Below are 16,915 nucleotides of genomic sequence, written 5' to 3'. Positions count from 1 at the left end.
TCTGGTTACTAGATAATAAACAAATTTACTAAAAATGTTGTCATCAATGCTATTTATGCTAAATGTCGTCATCAATGCTATTTATAGACAGCTGGTAGTTTAAAAGCATTCAAAATTTATCTGCGCACATTCTTTAACGCAAAAAATATATTACGGAAACATGTTTGCGTTGTTGAAGATATGAACATTGACTTACTCGACCTTTAAGTAGTGACGCAAAAACTTTTATTGATACTTTTCTCGAATAATATATTAATAACCTTTTACCTTTTACCTTTTCAAAAAAGGTAAAAGATATTAATATTTATACATAAATATTAATATCTTTTACCTTTTCCCAACTATAAACAAAGCGACAAAAGTTTAAGTTTTTTTTTTTTTTTCGCTGTTTATATAAAAATAAAATAATAAAATTACAATGAAACTTTTACGTTACACAAAGAATATATATAAAACAGACAGGGGCTCAAAGAAGATACGGATGACTGGTGTCACCACAATCTTTTCATAGAGTCTCTTTACAATAACATTTAAAGCCCACATGGCTTTAGTAAATTTACAATAAAACATTTTTTCTGAAAAATACTACGTGAAGAATAAAACTCAATAACATAATTTACAATAACATTTAAAGCCCACATGCCTTTAGTAAATTTACAATAAAATTTTTTTTCTGAAAAATACAAGGTAAAGAATAAAAACTTATATATACATCCTCATATATATACATACACATACACAAACACATATACAAACATACTTTCACACACATATAAAAACATACTCGCATATATATCAGAAGTTAAGGAGATGCAATTTCATTTGTCGTTTAAAAGAGGAAGTGCTTTTCAAATCTTTTATATTGTTATTTTTTAATTGATTCCATAATGACGGACCTTGGTTAATAATTGAGAATTTTGACACTTGCGATTTTACTCTGCTCAATTGATAGTTATGGTTGCTATTTGATTGAAGATTGTATTTTTGTGAAAACGCCAATGTAAAAATATCCGAAAATACTTTTGGCAGCAAGTTATTCTTATATTTATACATAAATATTAATATCTGAAGCGAATCAAGTTTTGATATATTTAACACATTCATGTATTTCATTACAGGGGAAGGGTTTTCTAATCTTTTTAAATAGTTAACCGCTTTACATGCGTGGTTTTGTAGCCTCTGTAATCTTATTAATTTAGTTTTGTGTGTATTAGCCCAAACAATATTAGCGTAAGAGAGATGACAATGAACAAGACTGAAGTAAAGCATTTTGCGTGATTTATAATCAAGAAAGGCCCTAGGTTTATATAATACACTTATAGCAGAAGATATTTTTGCTTCAATAAGACTAATATGTTTTTTCCATGATAGGTTCTCATCAAAAATTACTCCCAAAAATCTTGTATAATTTACTCGATTTATTTCTTTTTTATTAATTGACAGTTTTGGCAACTTTAACGGAAGATTAGTTGATTGTCTTATTTTATGGAAGAGAGTAAAACTTGTTTTTTCACAATTTAATGATACCTTATTAGCTATAAACCATTGGTTAAAGCTTTCCAGTTCAGTGTTCATTGTTTTGAACAATATTTTTACATCAGAATTGCTGTAGAATAAATTTGTATCATACATAATAAAAAGTAACTAAAATATCATCAACATTACTTGATAATGTAATAACTGACAGTTTTCATAACAGCCGTTATAAAACGGGATAACTAATTGGAAAAAATTATTAGATAATTAATTGGGGAAAAAAAATTGCAAAAAATAGCTAACCTCAAAAACTTTTTATTGAAAGAAAATTCATTTATCATAAAGAAGTTATTATTGAGAAACTGAACAGTTTTTTCCTTGGTGTTGGTCCAAACTTAGCAGCGAAAATTTTATTTACCTTACAACAACTGATATAATTATGTACGAACCAATTTTGAAAAAAAGTGAACTGTATAATGCTTTTAATAGTTTTTATTAAAAAAATAAAAGTGCAGGTATTGATCAAACTAATGTTAATGTAAATAAATCTGTTTTTAATATTATTATTATTCCATATTTTTAATTTCTTACATCAGGTCACATTCCAGATAAATTAAAAGTTGCAAAAGCAATACCTATTTACAAATCAGGTGATAAGACTAATATTTCAAACTACAGACCTATTTTAGTGTAGCCCTGCTTTTCTAATCTAATTGAACGCATTATGTATAACTGACTTTATAAATATTTAACTGAAAAAAACATTTTATACTGTAATCAATATGGTTTTAAGAAAAACCATTCTACTGGCTGAAATTAAACATATATCAAATATATTTAATAGTGATTGCTATACAATTGGGGTTTCTATCGATTTATCCAAAGCTTTTGACAGTAAATCACTACATACTTTTGAAAAAACTAAAAATTTAAGGTGTTAAAAATAAGTTTACTTTGGTTTAAATCATATCTAACTAACAGAAAGCAATTTATACTTAAAGTATCAAGAGATTCAAAAAATCACCTTATAACCCAGGGTTCTATTTTAGGACCATTTTTATTTCAATTTTATATAAATGACTTATATTTAGCGTCAAAAATATTAAATACTATCGTATTTGTAGATGACACTAACTTATTTTATTATCACAAAGATATTATTGTTCTTTATAAAATATTTAACGAAGAGTTAAATAAGATGAGCAAGTGGTTTATAAGTAACCGACTTTCATTAAATATAGATAAAACAAAGTTTATCCCATTCCATAAACCTAGAAAAGCCTAAATTGACCAATCTTTTAATCAATAACATAACAGTTAAAATATAAATGGCTAAAAACTTTCTAGGAGTGCTTTTAGATAAAAAAAATTGTCACGGAAATTCCATATTATATATATCGAAATCTTAAAAAGTACTTTCATGTTATATCGAACAAAGTCGTTTCTTAATAATGAATCTTTATATTATTAAATTTATATTATACTAAAATATTTTTCGTTCATACGTTCATCTTTCTTACTGTAACTTTGCCTGAAGTAGCACGAATTACACTCAAGTCAAAAAAATTTATAGTAAACAAAAAAACACGCTTTAAAAAATTTATAGTAAACAAAAAAACTTGCTGGATGATATTTGGGGCAAACAGGAATGCACATTGCAAACCTCTCTTATGTTAACTTGGAGCTTGAAATATTTATATTATTAATATTCACCGAGTAGTACTATTTATGTTTAAAGCGAAATTTGGGTTACCTCCAGTATCATTTCAGTTATACTTTAATGAAATCTCTCATAAATATCCTATCAAATTTTCAGAGAACAACTTTGCATTCCTACAAACCTTAAGTTAAGCTCGTACCAAATTCAATATTGAAAATAATTATAAAACTTTTGTTTAAGAAAATTTTCTTCATATTTTTAATGAAAAACATGACTTTGTTAAACTGCACTTTTGAAAGATTTAAGGCTGATTAAAAACGGCATTTACTAAAGATGGACTTTGATTTACTAGAATTCAAATATCTATTTTGGAAACAATTTAAAAGATTTTGAGTTTAATAAATCAGTTAAATTATTTTCAATAAAACTTAACACAATTATTTTTTCAAAATAATTTTCATTTCGCTTTAGCTTTTGTTACCATTTGTTTTCCTTTTTTGTTTTGTTTTTTTGTCAATATTTATTAATCAGCCCTAAATACTTATTTATATTGCACCATTTTTAATTAAAACTTAACGCAATTTTTGTTATTGATAACTTTCAGTATTATCTTACTTTGCCTTTTTTTTTTTTTTTTTTATTTTTCCGCTGGAAGATTGTGAGCAAAAATTTTATTGCTGAAGTTTTCTGAAGTTTTCTATGTTTTCTGAAGTTTTCAATGTTTTCTATGTTTTCTGAAGTTTTCTATGTGTTTATACTGTTTTATTTATAACTTAATTATTATTTTAACAAAGGCAATTTGAAAAAAAAAAGTAAAAGAAAATTAAATTTCCTTTTTTTTTAAAAAATGATTTCAGAAAGCATCAATATTTTTCCTTAAAATTTGATGTGAAAAAATGCTAAAGACTCTTTAAAAAATTTCAACACAATGTTTCTCAGCAATAATACAAAAAAAACTTATTTTTATTGTATTATTAACTTATTGTTATTTTTTATTACAAACGTCATATGATTTTTAAAATCTCTATGAAAATACGCTTATGAAATTTATCTTAACAACACCATAGCAACCACCAACACGTGTAAAGTTGATGTGTTGAATAAAATTTGGAATGTAAATTGCGTCTATTGTGCTTTCATTTGATTTGTTGGAATACATTGAAGTATTAGAGCTTTATTAATAATATTTTTATTTATTTATAAATAATTAATATCAAATTATTAAATGTTTCATAAAATATAAATATGCAAGAAGATGAACTTCAAAACAACTAATAAACAAAATTTTATAAGAAGAAAAAAGAGAGCATGGAATGGCGTAGTTTCAAAAAAGTTGAAGTTTTTGGTAATTTTTATATCAAATCTGTTCCAAGAAAAAGAAACTTTTGTCTACATCAGCTAAACTTTTTTACAAATTCCTCACTACAAACAAAACATGATTTTATTGTTTTGCATTTTTGTTTACTCAAAAGAGTTTAGCAAACACTTGGACTTTCAGAATATTTCGGCAACATCGTTGTAAAGGATTTCAAAAAGCAATGGTTCTTTCAAAATGATCTTTTCGTGTTTTAATCATTAATTGTGATAACTCCCCCCTCTTTTTTTTATGATTGATTATGATAGACATACTATGATAGATATACTATGCTGATTCAGAATCATATAAAAATATAGGTCTGAAAATTTAAAGAAAGTACTTTATTTTGATGTCATAAATTTGAAAAAATTACTCTAAAAAACAAATATCGTGCCGCTTTAAATATTCGCCCCGCTAAAACTTTAATAAACTTTTTAGATGTTTTATTTTTAACTTCGAAAACAAAAAAGTTATTTACTATTTATATTTGAATACAATTTAAACAGAAATCAATAAAAATTTAGACAATCTCTTATAGTCTAACACTTATAATTAAAATAAAATCATTTAAACAGAAAATGGTTCAACTATAGCAAAATAAAAAACCTGATGACATGCTTCGTTTAAACCTTTTAAATGTATTCGCTACAATTGAAATTAACATTGCAAGAAACGTACCTAAAAATCTAACTCTAAAAACGTTTCTTACAACTGCAGCTGGTAGCCACTGTTTAAAAAAGTTTCAGCAAACTAAATGTTAATAAAACCTACTTCAGTTTGACGCCAGACCAACAACGCACATCATTCTTCGCTCTTCTTCTTAACAAACGTGGGCTTACCAGTTAAACAAATTTAATACAAAAAATTTTTTTTAATTACCTGCAACAAATATTAAAGCAAGAAAGATTAGACTTTGAACCTTTGATACAGTACTAGTGGTGTAAAAGTGCAGTGTTATCTAAGTTTTATTTTAACCGTGAGTTTTTCTCTTGGGATATTTGTATATGAGTTAGTGATAAATTGTTTTAACTTATAATACCATATACATCAAGCATTACACAGTAGTCTCTATTAACACAATATTATCCAGTTTTATCTTCCAATTAATTTAGAATTAATTAGTAAATAATAAGCTGTAAATTAGTATTATTCCTGTCTTTTGCATTTTTGTCACCCACGTTGCATTACTGTCATTGTTACACTAGATTTATATAGTTTTCGTTAAATCATCTACACCCTTCTTTAGTTTCTTTCTAGTCCCTTTCTGTTTATATTATAATTCAAAATGAGAAGCTTATGCTTTTATAATTTACTTTTATAATTTACTTTTATTACTCTAAGTTAAAATTTATTATATTTTCAAGAAGAAAAAGACCTGCATTGTTGTTGTCATAAAAAAAAAATCAGTTATTATTTTCTGACAATTGAAAAACTTGCCAAGCTGAAATTTTTTAATTTGTCAAAGGCATCAAAAATAAATCAGCCAAAAGCGTCAAAAAATCCGGTTATCGTTTTGGATGTATGTACGTTTAATTACCTCATTTCTATTTGTCAGTCAATGTATGTACATTTATTTCCGCTTATCCTTATATGTCAATCGATATACGTATATCTAAAAAACGTGTACTAATGCACAGATGTGAAAAAAAAGCTTATTGATATCGAGGTCAGCCTGTGCTGTTGCCGGACTGGTCTCTTTAAAGTTTGGACTGTGCTGTTGCCGGACTGGTCTCAATAAAGTTGCTTGTTTAACAAATATATATATATATATATATATATATATATATATATATATATATATATATATATATATATATATATATATATATATATATATATATATATATATATATATATATATATATATATATATATATATATAAATTTGTTATCCACAGTAAACAAATCTGTGGTTTTTCAACCATTATTAGAACATCTAAAAATTTTCAATGGTAGTGCTCCATATTTGAGCTCATTTTTGAATCTCTTGTGTTTAAAAATTAGCATAGGAGGTACAAAAGATCCAGCAGCATTCATGCAACATACTCCAGTGGTATTTGAACCTCTTTCACTACTTATTATACCTCTTACCTGGTGTTTCCCTTTCAGAGCTAAAACTTTCATTGGTTTCTGAACTGTACTTATTCCAGTTTCATCTACGTTGTTGATCAAATCAGCAGTAAAATTGTTATTATCAACAAGTTCTGTAAGTTTATTGAAAAATAGTTCAACCTTTTCTCTACAGAAACCGGTGGCTCTTGCCATAGATGTTGGTTCAGATAACCTCAAACTGAAGCAGGGGTGACGTTTAATGAATTGTTAATACCACTTCTTTCCAGCCATGACCAAATCTTTGTTGAACTGATGAGGTATTTTCTTCTTCTCAGCAATTTCAAATGCAAATTTTCTTTGGTCTTTAGTATTAACTCCAAACATACGCGATTTGAGTTTCAAGACATGCTCAACTAACTTTTTCTCAATTCCAGGAGGTAAATTACTACACATACCAAAATGCTTAGTTGAGTCATTTGCATATTTTTATGTTCCACATGCCTTTTAAAGGTTGCTTTAGGAATTCCGTATTATAAACAAACGGCATTTAATCCGATATCGATATTACGATAAGTAAAAATAGCTTTTTCCATATCCTCTTCTCTCCATGATCCATATATCTGTTTCGACATTTCAAAATTTTTTTTTCTTTTTAAAGGGAATTTTTTAAACTTTACATGCGTTTTTTAGCGGTCAAAATGGTAGCGTCGGTACAATTTCGTATCTGCCCTGAGTTACAATAGGTACAATTTACGCAACTAATCTGACATTCGGTTAATTAAAAAATTTGACAAATAATAATTAGGTATTTTAAATTCTAGGTAGTTATTTCGAATTTAGATAAATTATGTTTTAACATAAATACACTGAACAAATCATATCTTCTACTTTCTTTATTGAAATACGCTTAGCAATAAATCCCTAAAATAAGAAACCTACAATAATAAACCAACAAGAGCTTATTCCAATCCTAATGCAGTTTAATGACAAAAAAAAACAGTTGACTCCTTAATTTCATTCGGCAAAGATAAAAAATAAATTAAAAAATTTCTTGTGGGTTGTAAAAATAACGAGTTATGTTAAAAGTACAATATAGGCATCGGTACAATATTAACAACCTTACCCTATTTTTCAGAAAAAATATTTTATTTTAAATTAACTAAAGCCATGTGGGTTTTAAATGTTATTGTAAAGGGGCTCAATAAAAACATTGTGGTGACACCAGTCATCTGTATCATCTTTGAGCCCCTGTCTGTTTATATATATTCTTTGTATAACGCAAAAGTTTCATCGTAATTTTATTATTTTATTTTTATATGAAATGCAAACTATATTAAAAATAAAAAATAAAAAAAAATCAACAGATTTTTAAAACTTGAATCATAGGTCTGTGTCTTACTTAAGATTTGAGTAAGACATTGAACCATGATTCAAACATTATAACAGAACATTCAATTCTTGAATGTTGTCACAATGTAACAGAACACTCAAGAGTTAAATGTTTTGTTACATTTTTTTTGTGCCATTATGGATTTTAGTAAATTCTTTTTTAAATTCTATTTTGCTGAAATATTTTTTTTAATGACAATATTTTGCATATTTTTCATTTTCTGTGTGTGATCTTTTGCCACAATACGGTGAAAACTTGTTTCATAGTTAAATCTATGAAAATATAAACCTATTAACTTGGTCTGCAAAAAAAAATCTGAAAAATAAGTTGGAAGTAGTTTTTGATTCTGTAATTTAACCTGATAAAAAAGCATATGTGAAGTTATTTTAAAAAAAGTTTTATAATAGCATTCAAGTTTCGAAAAATTAACCGAGTATTTGAAGGAATAAACCATGAAATAAACCATAAATAAAATAAAAATAAAAACTATAGAACAGGTAATGGTCTCAGCTTGGGGGTATAACACTCAAAATGCTACTCCTAACAATATCGTGTACTATTTATATCGAATACACAATAACTATGTACTTTTCATTATGAACAATACACGATAACTTTGATTTGTTCATTATGAACAGTATACGACAATGTTGGACTGTTTATTTGGAACAGTACACAATAATGTTGTATGAGAATGACAAAAACAGATTAAGAAAAACGCTATTCGTTTTTATTCATTGCTTAATGCAATTAATATAAAGTATATCAATAATAATAATAAGTTGTAACTATAGTAACATGGCATTGCTTTAATACATAGTAACTATAAACAACGATCAGTTGAACAAAGAAAAAAACAGGGGACCACTACGAGTGCAACTTGATATGTATCTAAGTAAAGTATTTGTGTACGAGGCTCGATAGTTTTTACTCGATAGTTTTTACTCGATAGCTTTTACGCCACTGGTTATACATCATAGAATTTTTTGACGCGTTTTATGGGTTTATAGAACAAATAAAAACAATGGCAAAAAAAACAAAGTAAAGTCTTGACGGCATAGTTAAAAAAGTAAATTTTTTAAAAAGGTGTTGAGTTTTAGAGTTATAATCGAATATAATGTTGTAATATTTGTCGCAATTGCTTTTTTTATTAATCCGGCCTATGTTATCTGTGTGTTTACGTGTGTGTGTGTGTGTGTGTGTGTGTGTGTGTGTGTGTGTGTGTGTGTGTGTGTGTGTGTGTGTGTGTGTGTGTGAGAGAGAGAGAGAGAGAGCGTTTGAGTGCTTGTACTTTTTTGGTCAGCTTTATGTGATTAAAAACCTCAGGAATTTTTCTTAAATTTTTATTCACGTAAAGCTGAACAATTACTGAGCATTTATGGAGTAAATTGCTTAACTTTGAACGATTTTGCTCAAATTGACTTTTGTTCACGTTAACTTGAACAAATATTTCAAAAACGCAGATTAAAAGCAATTGCTTTTTTTTTATTCACCCGGTCTCAGAGTTAAATGTTTCACGCAATAGCGATTATCAGATGTTATAACCATAACAAAAACTAGTAACGGGCTCGCATTGAAGACATTAAAGTTTTTAATTATAAGTTTATTTTAATGGCGGCACTTCGACGTAAGCTCGTTTCGTTTATTAAAAATAATATGAAAATAAAGTTTAAAAATAAGGTTTAAAGTCTATCACATCATTTTATGATACATTAAGTTTGCTTAATGATCGAAAGGAGCATGCGTCAAGCAGTGACGGATCCTGACATCACTGACGTCAAGGTGCCGTCGTGAAAATAAATTTCTAATTTTAAACTTTAATGCACACAAAAAGAACATAGCGTTTAATGCATATAATATTTGTTGTTGCGTGTTTTCGTTATTGCTATAACATCTGTTAATCGCTATTGCGTGAAGCTTTAAATTATGTTTTTAAATATGTCTTACTAGTTAGTTAGTTTTCAAAATAACATTATAGTACATCAAATATATATTTGTTCTACCTATTATATAACACACTCTATTATTACTACTGAAAACAGTGTGTGTTATTTGAAAAACATTAAGAAATACAGTTATCTCGATAAATACAACAATTTTTAACCGTTACAATTATATAAACCTGTTACTAATGACGTCAACGTTTGGAAAGTTTATTTTTCGTTTGAATTTAAAAATCTGGCGTCCAAAACGTGGTTAAAAACGTTGGCATTTATCAATATTAATCCCGCCGTTTTTCGCAGAGCACGCGTTCTTGTAGTAAGTTTTTATTATCATAAGATTTTTTTTTAGAATTTCTTATGAAGTTTTTTTATTCTCTTTTTTTTAAGAACTTGGCAATCCTTAAGAAATGGAAATCCTTTTGTTTTTAGGGATGAGGAAGTGATTGTTTATTTAAAATGTTTTTTTCATAACTGTTAATGTTTCTTTCAGGAAAATGGTAGTTGTATTGCTTTCTGAATTGCGCACGGAAATGCTCAAAAACCTTGTTAGCTTTTTGAGATTGAAAAACAAGATCTCAATGGAGGACTTTGATTAAAAGATTCCAAAATTGTATTAAGGAACTTTTATTGGTCGTAAATAGTTCAAAGATTATTAGTTTTAAAGTTAGTCCTTATTAAACCTCTATTATAGCAGCTGTTTCAAGAAATTTTTAGTAATTCTTGTTAGTTTAGTTATATTTGGAATGAGATTTGGATAATGTATCAATAAAACAATTAACATTTTTATTTCAAATAATATATGCTAATATTCACGTAATATATATACATAAATATAAATACATAAATATATATATATATATATATATATATATATATATATATATATATATATATATATATATATATATATATATATATATATATATATATATATATATATATATATATATATACATATATTTTAAAATATCTAAATTGAAGTCACCTAATACGTAAACACGTTTCCGTGTTTATTTACCTTGGCGAAGAAAATGCGTAACAATGTTATGATTTTCTTTAAACTACCAGCGGGTTGGAACAAAATTTATGAAGCTATGAATGAAAACCTCCACCAGCATTGGAGTCAAGTGGTTGTTGTATTGATTGGTATCTAGTAATTTAAGCTGTAAACTTAGTTCGTTATTTTTGACACCAGAGTCTGTCAGGCAAATTATTTTAAAATCGTGATTTATTTCATGCAACAACATTTTTAAATTTATAAAATTTTTGCTTTTACTTCAAAAGTTTATACTTAAAAATAAAAACATTTTTTTAATTTTGACTAAAAAATTGGATAGACTCGGGTATTGAGTAGGACTCATAATCTGACGCTTTTTGGTTAAAATAACTCGAAACTGTGTCTTTTTGATTAAAAATAATTTGAATCAAAGTTTGAAGTATGTTTATTGAACCCTATGTGTGAATCATATTTATTGAACCCTAACGAGCAGTTGAAAATAACCAGTGTAGTTGTTAAACATACACATGTTTAACAACTACACTGGTTATTTTCAACTGCTCGTTAAAGATTTTTGTACTTTTTCCTTGGCTTCAACCCGCGTTCGCTTTCGCAAATACCATTGATCTTTAAATTATTTCTTTGGTTTCTATTTCTCAGTTGTCTTGATCTTTCTTTCATTTTATCTTTTAAAACTTTTACTTCATCTAACCCAGCCGACATACGGTCTTAAAAAGACGTCTTCTGAACATTTTAAAGACGTTCTGAAGATTTTAAAGACGTTCTGATCGTCTTTTGAACGTTCAAAAAAGTTGGCCGGGTTAGGGGAGGGGGTGGGTTGGGTTGGATTGGGTCTGTAATGTTCGTTTTAGCTAGCCATTAATTCAGTTCCACATTAATGAACTTTTTCAATGCTTTGCCAAAGAGTGATAATTTTTTGTCATTTAAAATTTTGCATGTTACTTTATTACATTTTAAATCCTAATCAATTGTTTTTTAGAGTTTTACTTTTCTTCGACTCAAACTCAACGCGTTTTACTATAATTTTAATGATAGCAATATTTTGTTCCTTTTATCCGATTGAACTTTCTCATTTCTTGATATTATCTTTCTTAACGAAACTTATTGAGTTGTAAAATCTCCGCTATAATAGTTTCATTTACTTTCCTGTTAACCACGTTACAAATATTTATGTATATATAAATACTTTCCATGGAAAATATTTATATTCATATAAATATTCGTATCGTTTACAAACGAAAATACGACTTTTAAATCAATAAATTTCTTTTTTTCGTCTTTTTTTTCTATTTTTTTTCTTATGGTCACTGTAAAACTATGCTAAAGTAAAAAACTTTTTATGGCTTATTTATTTATTATTTACTTACTTATTTATTATTTACTTATTTATTTGACATAAACTTAATCATTAAGTTTGTAACTTTTTGAAACAGTTACCCTTTGCTTTCTGTATAAAGAAATGATGAACTTTTAAAAGTAAATAAATAATCATTGCTTTCATTTATCTTTTAAAAAAGATTACTCCGCATCGCTCTTCAATACACGCTGGGTCCCATATTCATTGTAAGCCGCAATTTTTAAACGTTGAAGTGTTCAAACTTATATATGGCTTATTTGACATATGTATAAACATTAGTTTAGTAGCTTTTTGGCATCCCCTATTTCCAGTATAAAAAAATTAACGACCAGTCAGTAGTTTTCCTAGTAACTAAGGCACATAACTCACAGACACTTGAAAAATGATAATAAATAGTAAACCGCAATTTCTCTAATAATCTAATAACTCCTACTATTCTAACCATCCCAGTGGGGATGCGTCGTTCGAGGGACGTCCGTCGGACTTCTTACGGACGTCCTACGGACGACGCGTGCCCGCTGGGTTACTACTTGTTTTAAAAACTTTTCTGCAACCTTCGTGTACCGTACCCAGTGGGCACAGGACCTAAATAAGACGTCTTTTGAACGTTCATAAGACGTCCAAAACGTTCAATAGACATTTAAAAGACGTCTTTTTTACGTCCTGTGCCCACCGGGTATATTTTCTTCCAGTAGACTTCGGGTGTCTTTACAGGTGCCCGTAGTCTTAACCCGGTAAATAGCCGAAATATTACCCCAATAAATACGAGCCGACTGGTTCGTTTTTATTGTTTTTTTTTTCAGTTTGGGATAGCGTAGTTTTAAAAAGAAACTTGATAAGATGACCTAAAAGTACAGGACAATTCTTTTAAACAAGTATCAATCCTTTTAGACTACTAAATACCCTAGACTGAAATGACTCGCATATAAAACTGATACTAGTAAAATATTTTAAACCGTCGTGAATATTTAAACCACCTAAATATTTATTTAGACTAAAATGAATAAGTATTGATGATAAACAGGTTTATTACCTTATGCAATAATAAAAGTATAGTAAAAAACTTTATAAATTTATTTTTAACCAAAACTAAAATTTTAATTTATTAGGTTTCTTTATAAATATATATATATATATATATATATATATATATATATATATATATATATATATATATATATATATATATATATATATATATATATATATATATATATATATATATATATATATATGTATATATATATATATATATATATATATATATATATATATATATATATATATATATATATATATATATATATATAAACTTATAATTTATAAATTTGTAAAAACTTATAAAGAAGCTTAATAAGTTAAAACTTGAGTCTTAGTTAAAAAAAAATTAGAAAATTCAATATTCTTAAATATACTTTTGTTATTGCATAAGGAAGTTAAAAACCTTTTAAGAAAAGTAACTTTTGTTATTAATAACTTTAGTAATAGTTATAATTGAAAAAAATATCCTTAAATATATCATTTGTTAATATTGATGAATTTGTTTGCTAGTTGTCATTGCTACCGGATTCAATACATAAATTAAAAATGTTATTTTTAGATTTAACTATTTGTGCTCTAATCTTTTGTTTATTGCGTTGCGTAAATTATTTTAGAGTGAATTGTATTCAAATTGCGCGCTCCAACAGGTGGGAGTCGGATAACCGCAATTAAACTCTTGGCGAAAAATAGCAACCGTAAATTTGAAATCGTATAAAAATGAAGATTATGAGAAACACGCGCTCAGTTATCAAGCAGTGAAGAAACTTAATTTTGGTTTTCACTTTTTAAATTAAGAAGGTAAATTTATATTCAAAATTATTTGTTCAACGTAGTTTTTTTTTACTTTTTCGAGATTTTTATAACTTCATACACGTATTTATTTTTTACGAAGCAAAACGTAAAAAATAATTACAAGAGAATTTTTTTATAATGACGTTCGTTTACCAAATGACAAGTTAAGATTATTTCGTTTTTTTTGTTCACGTTGACGTCAATAGAAGATTAATTTAAATAGAATGTAAAACCCAAAAGTTTATGAATGCGTGTGGATATCGTACGCGTTGGTTCTTTTGGAATAGATGTTGAAATTGCATGGCAAATATTTGTCAAAGCGCAACTTTTTTTTTATAGATTACTTAAAACATGAAAGAACAATGTTCAGCAAATAAGATTTTTACTAGAGAAGACTGTTGCACAAACATGAACAAAACGACTCATTACAGAAAATTCGATTCAAGAAACGAAAAGAAAAGACGAAAAATAGTAATAATTGGTTCTCCAAAATGCGGGAAATCAGCTTTGGTAGAGAGATTCTTAAATAACTCTTACTGTGATATACCACATAACAAAAAACTTAAACGTGGCAATGAAGATTATTATTACAAAGGTTATTCTCTTAACATTGAGCTAGTCGTTGTTTCCGAGAATGAAAGCACAGAAAGTAAAGTGTTTCACATTAAAACTGCAGACGCTATAATGCTCGTTTACGAGTTTGCCAGTTTAAATTCTGTTGAGGACTTATTGCAATCTTATAAAGCTATTCGTACTGTCCGTGAAGATAAAATGCCCGTATTAATTGTCAGTACAAAAATAGATAAAAACGGCGGTTCTTCTCCTCAGCTACATTTACGAGAAAACGAAAGTATAACTTCAGTTTTATATGCAGTAAGAGGAGCAAAGCAGATATATACTTCAGCAAAGTATAACATTAACATTAGAGACGCTTTTGAAATGTGCTTTGATGATATCATCAAGCGCATTCACACCTGGTCTATGTCTGCTCAACAATATTCCTCTATGGACGAACGGATGAGAAATAGACTAGCTTTGTCAGAAGAACCAAATAAACTATTCCTTTTTCGTCGATTTCTATCGATGTGCAATGTAAAGAAACGCGAAAATGACTCAAAAGTCTAAATATATTAAATTTCTATACATGTATATATTAATAAACAAATTTTATTTATTAAAAACAAAAAATATTCTGTTTCAAATTGTAAGATTTTTTTCCTGTATCATTTTAATAAGATTTTATTCAAAATTTGTTAATTAATAGTTAAATGATAATTTCGTCAGAATCGATAAATTTTCAAACGAAATTTTGGCAATCTTTTTGAGTAATATAGAAATTGGCGGAAATATTAAAACAAGATGGAATATTTATTTTTGCAAACAAAGCTATTAAAAACAGTTAAGAATTAATTACGTCCGTTATAATCACGTAACGTCCGGTAAGTTATAAATAAGTAGTGTTACGATGAACGAGTTAAATTTTGCAACAATTACAAAAGAAAGAAAATTTAAAATCTCTAACTATAAAAATAATTGAATTGGGTTGTGTCTGAAAAACTGCGAACGTATGAAAATTGTTTTGAAAAACTTTTATCAAGGTAGGCAGAAAACGTTTTTATTTTATCAACAATGATGATTTGTCGTATATACCTGTAATATACTGAAAGTAAAAATTTGTTAAAAATGTTTTCAATGAAAAAAAACTTAAAAATTATATTTCAACAATATTTTGACGTTGTTTAGTTGTTCAATAGTTGTGCAATAGTTAAGCATTAGTTGAGCAATAGGTTAAATTTGCCGACTTTAATTTTTAATTTTCTATTATAAATTTTTATATAGACCTTTTAAATTTATTATTTATTAAAAAAGTTCGTTAAATTATCGTCAATCTTTATAGCTAGAACATAAACAAAAATAATTTAATGATGACATTATTTCCACATAACAACGGACTGAAAGTATTTTTGAGTCCTTAATATAAAGAGGAAGGAGGAGGGGGGTTTGGTCCAGATCTAATAAATAAGGGGGTTTTAATTGAAAGGAGGGAGTGGGTTTTTTTTTTCTGAACTATATTTATCTCGGTCAGTTCGTGAAAACTTCCGATCCGACGCCGTGTTACAATGCACGTTTTATAATCAAAAATTTCAATTTATAAATCCTAACTCAGGTCCGCATTTGCCCTCCCCCCTCCCCCTATAATTTTTCAAAGAAACAATTTTGAAGAAACTGACTGAAAAATGACTAAAAAAAAAAAAGTTCCTTAAAACTATTTTGGGGTAGTACTGTCCCCCCCCCCCCCAAAAAAAATATATATATATAATTTTTGTTCCTACGGCCCTGTCGCTAATGTTTTTTACAAAACATGCATAAAACTATTTACTCAATACAACTAAAGCATAGAACACCAAACTCGTAAGAAAAAAAAAGCCGGTTAAACAAATCCGGTTGGTTGTTATTGGCAAACCGAACAACTTTGTATTTATTGGTATTTAATTTATGCAAACAAAGAACTCGTAAATAATTGCAAAATGTTATAATTGTCTGTTATAATAGTTCTGAATGAGATATATCGAATATAATTATAAAGATATCTTGAAGTGTTGTTTTTATTAAGTGGAAATAGGCCAGTGTACTGAAAATGAGCGATTACATGCAAGCGTGTAAAACATTTACCTCTCATACAGCAGTTTGAGGAACGGTGGATAATTTTGTTTATCTAAATTCTTACATTTTGACTCTTTGTAATACTTTGTAAGAATTTCTATCCATGCTTGTTTGATATGACAACAGACACCTCTATCTAATGGATGTTGAATATGTGAAGATTGC

At 27.4% G+C, this 16,915-nt stretch overlaps 1 protein-coding gene across 1 annotated transcript; it reads left to right on the top strand.

Annotated features, from left to right (window-relative positions):
- The first annotated feature begins 13,956 nt into the window (after positions 1 to 13,956).
- LOC105843855 (uncharacterized) lies at positions 13,957 to 15,288 on the top strand. Its single transcript, XM_065802986.1, has 2 exons — positions 13,957 to 14,092; positions 14,426 to 15,288. The coding sequence occupies exon 2, from the start codon at positions 14,438 to 14,440 to the stop codon at positions 15,209 to 15,211; it is 774 nt and encodes a 257-aa protein (XP_065659058.1). The 5' UTR covers positions 13,957 to 14,092; positions 14,426 to 14,437; the 3' UTR covers positions 15,212 to 15,288.
- Positions 15,289 to 16,915: the final 1,627 nt, after the last annotated feature.

This window comes from Hydra vulgaris, chromosome 08, assembly GCF_038396675.1.
Source record: "Hydra vulgaris chromosome 08, alternate assembly HydraT2T_AEP".
Lineage (NCBI taxonomy): Eukaryota > Metazoa > Cnidaria > Hydrozoa > Anthoathecata > Hydridae > Hydra > Hydra vulgaris.
Note: the sequence above shows the minus strand (reverse complement) of the source record. Positions and strands in the feature narration are given on the sequence as shown.

Excerpts from the sequence above, each read along its gene's own strand:
- LOC105843855 (XM_065802986.1), top strand. The coding sequence starts at position 14,438 with ATGAAAGAACAATGTTCAGCAAATAAGATTTTTACTAGAGAAGACTGT.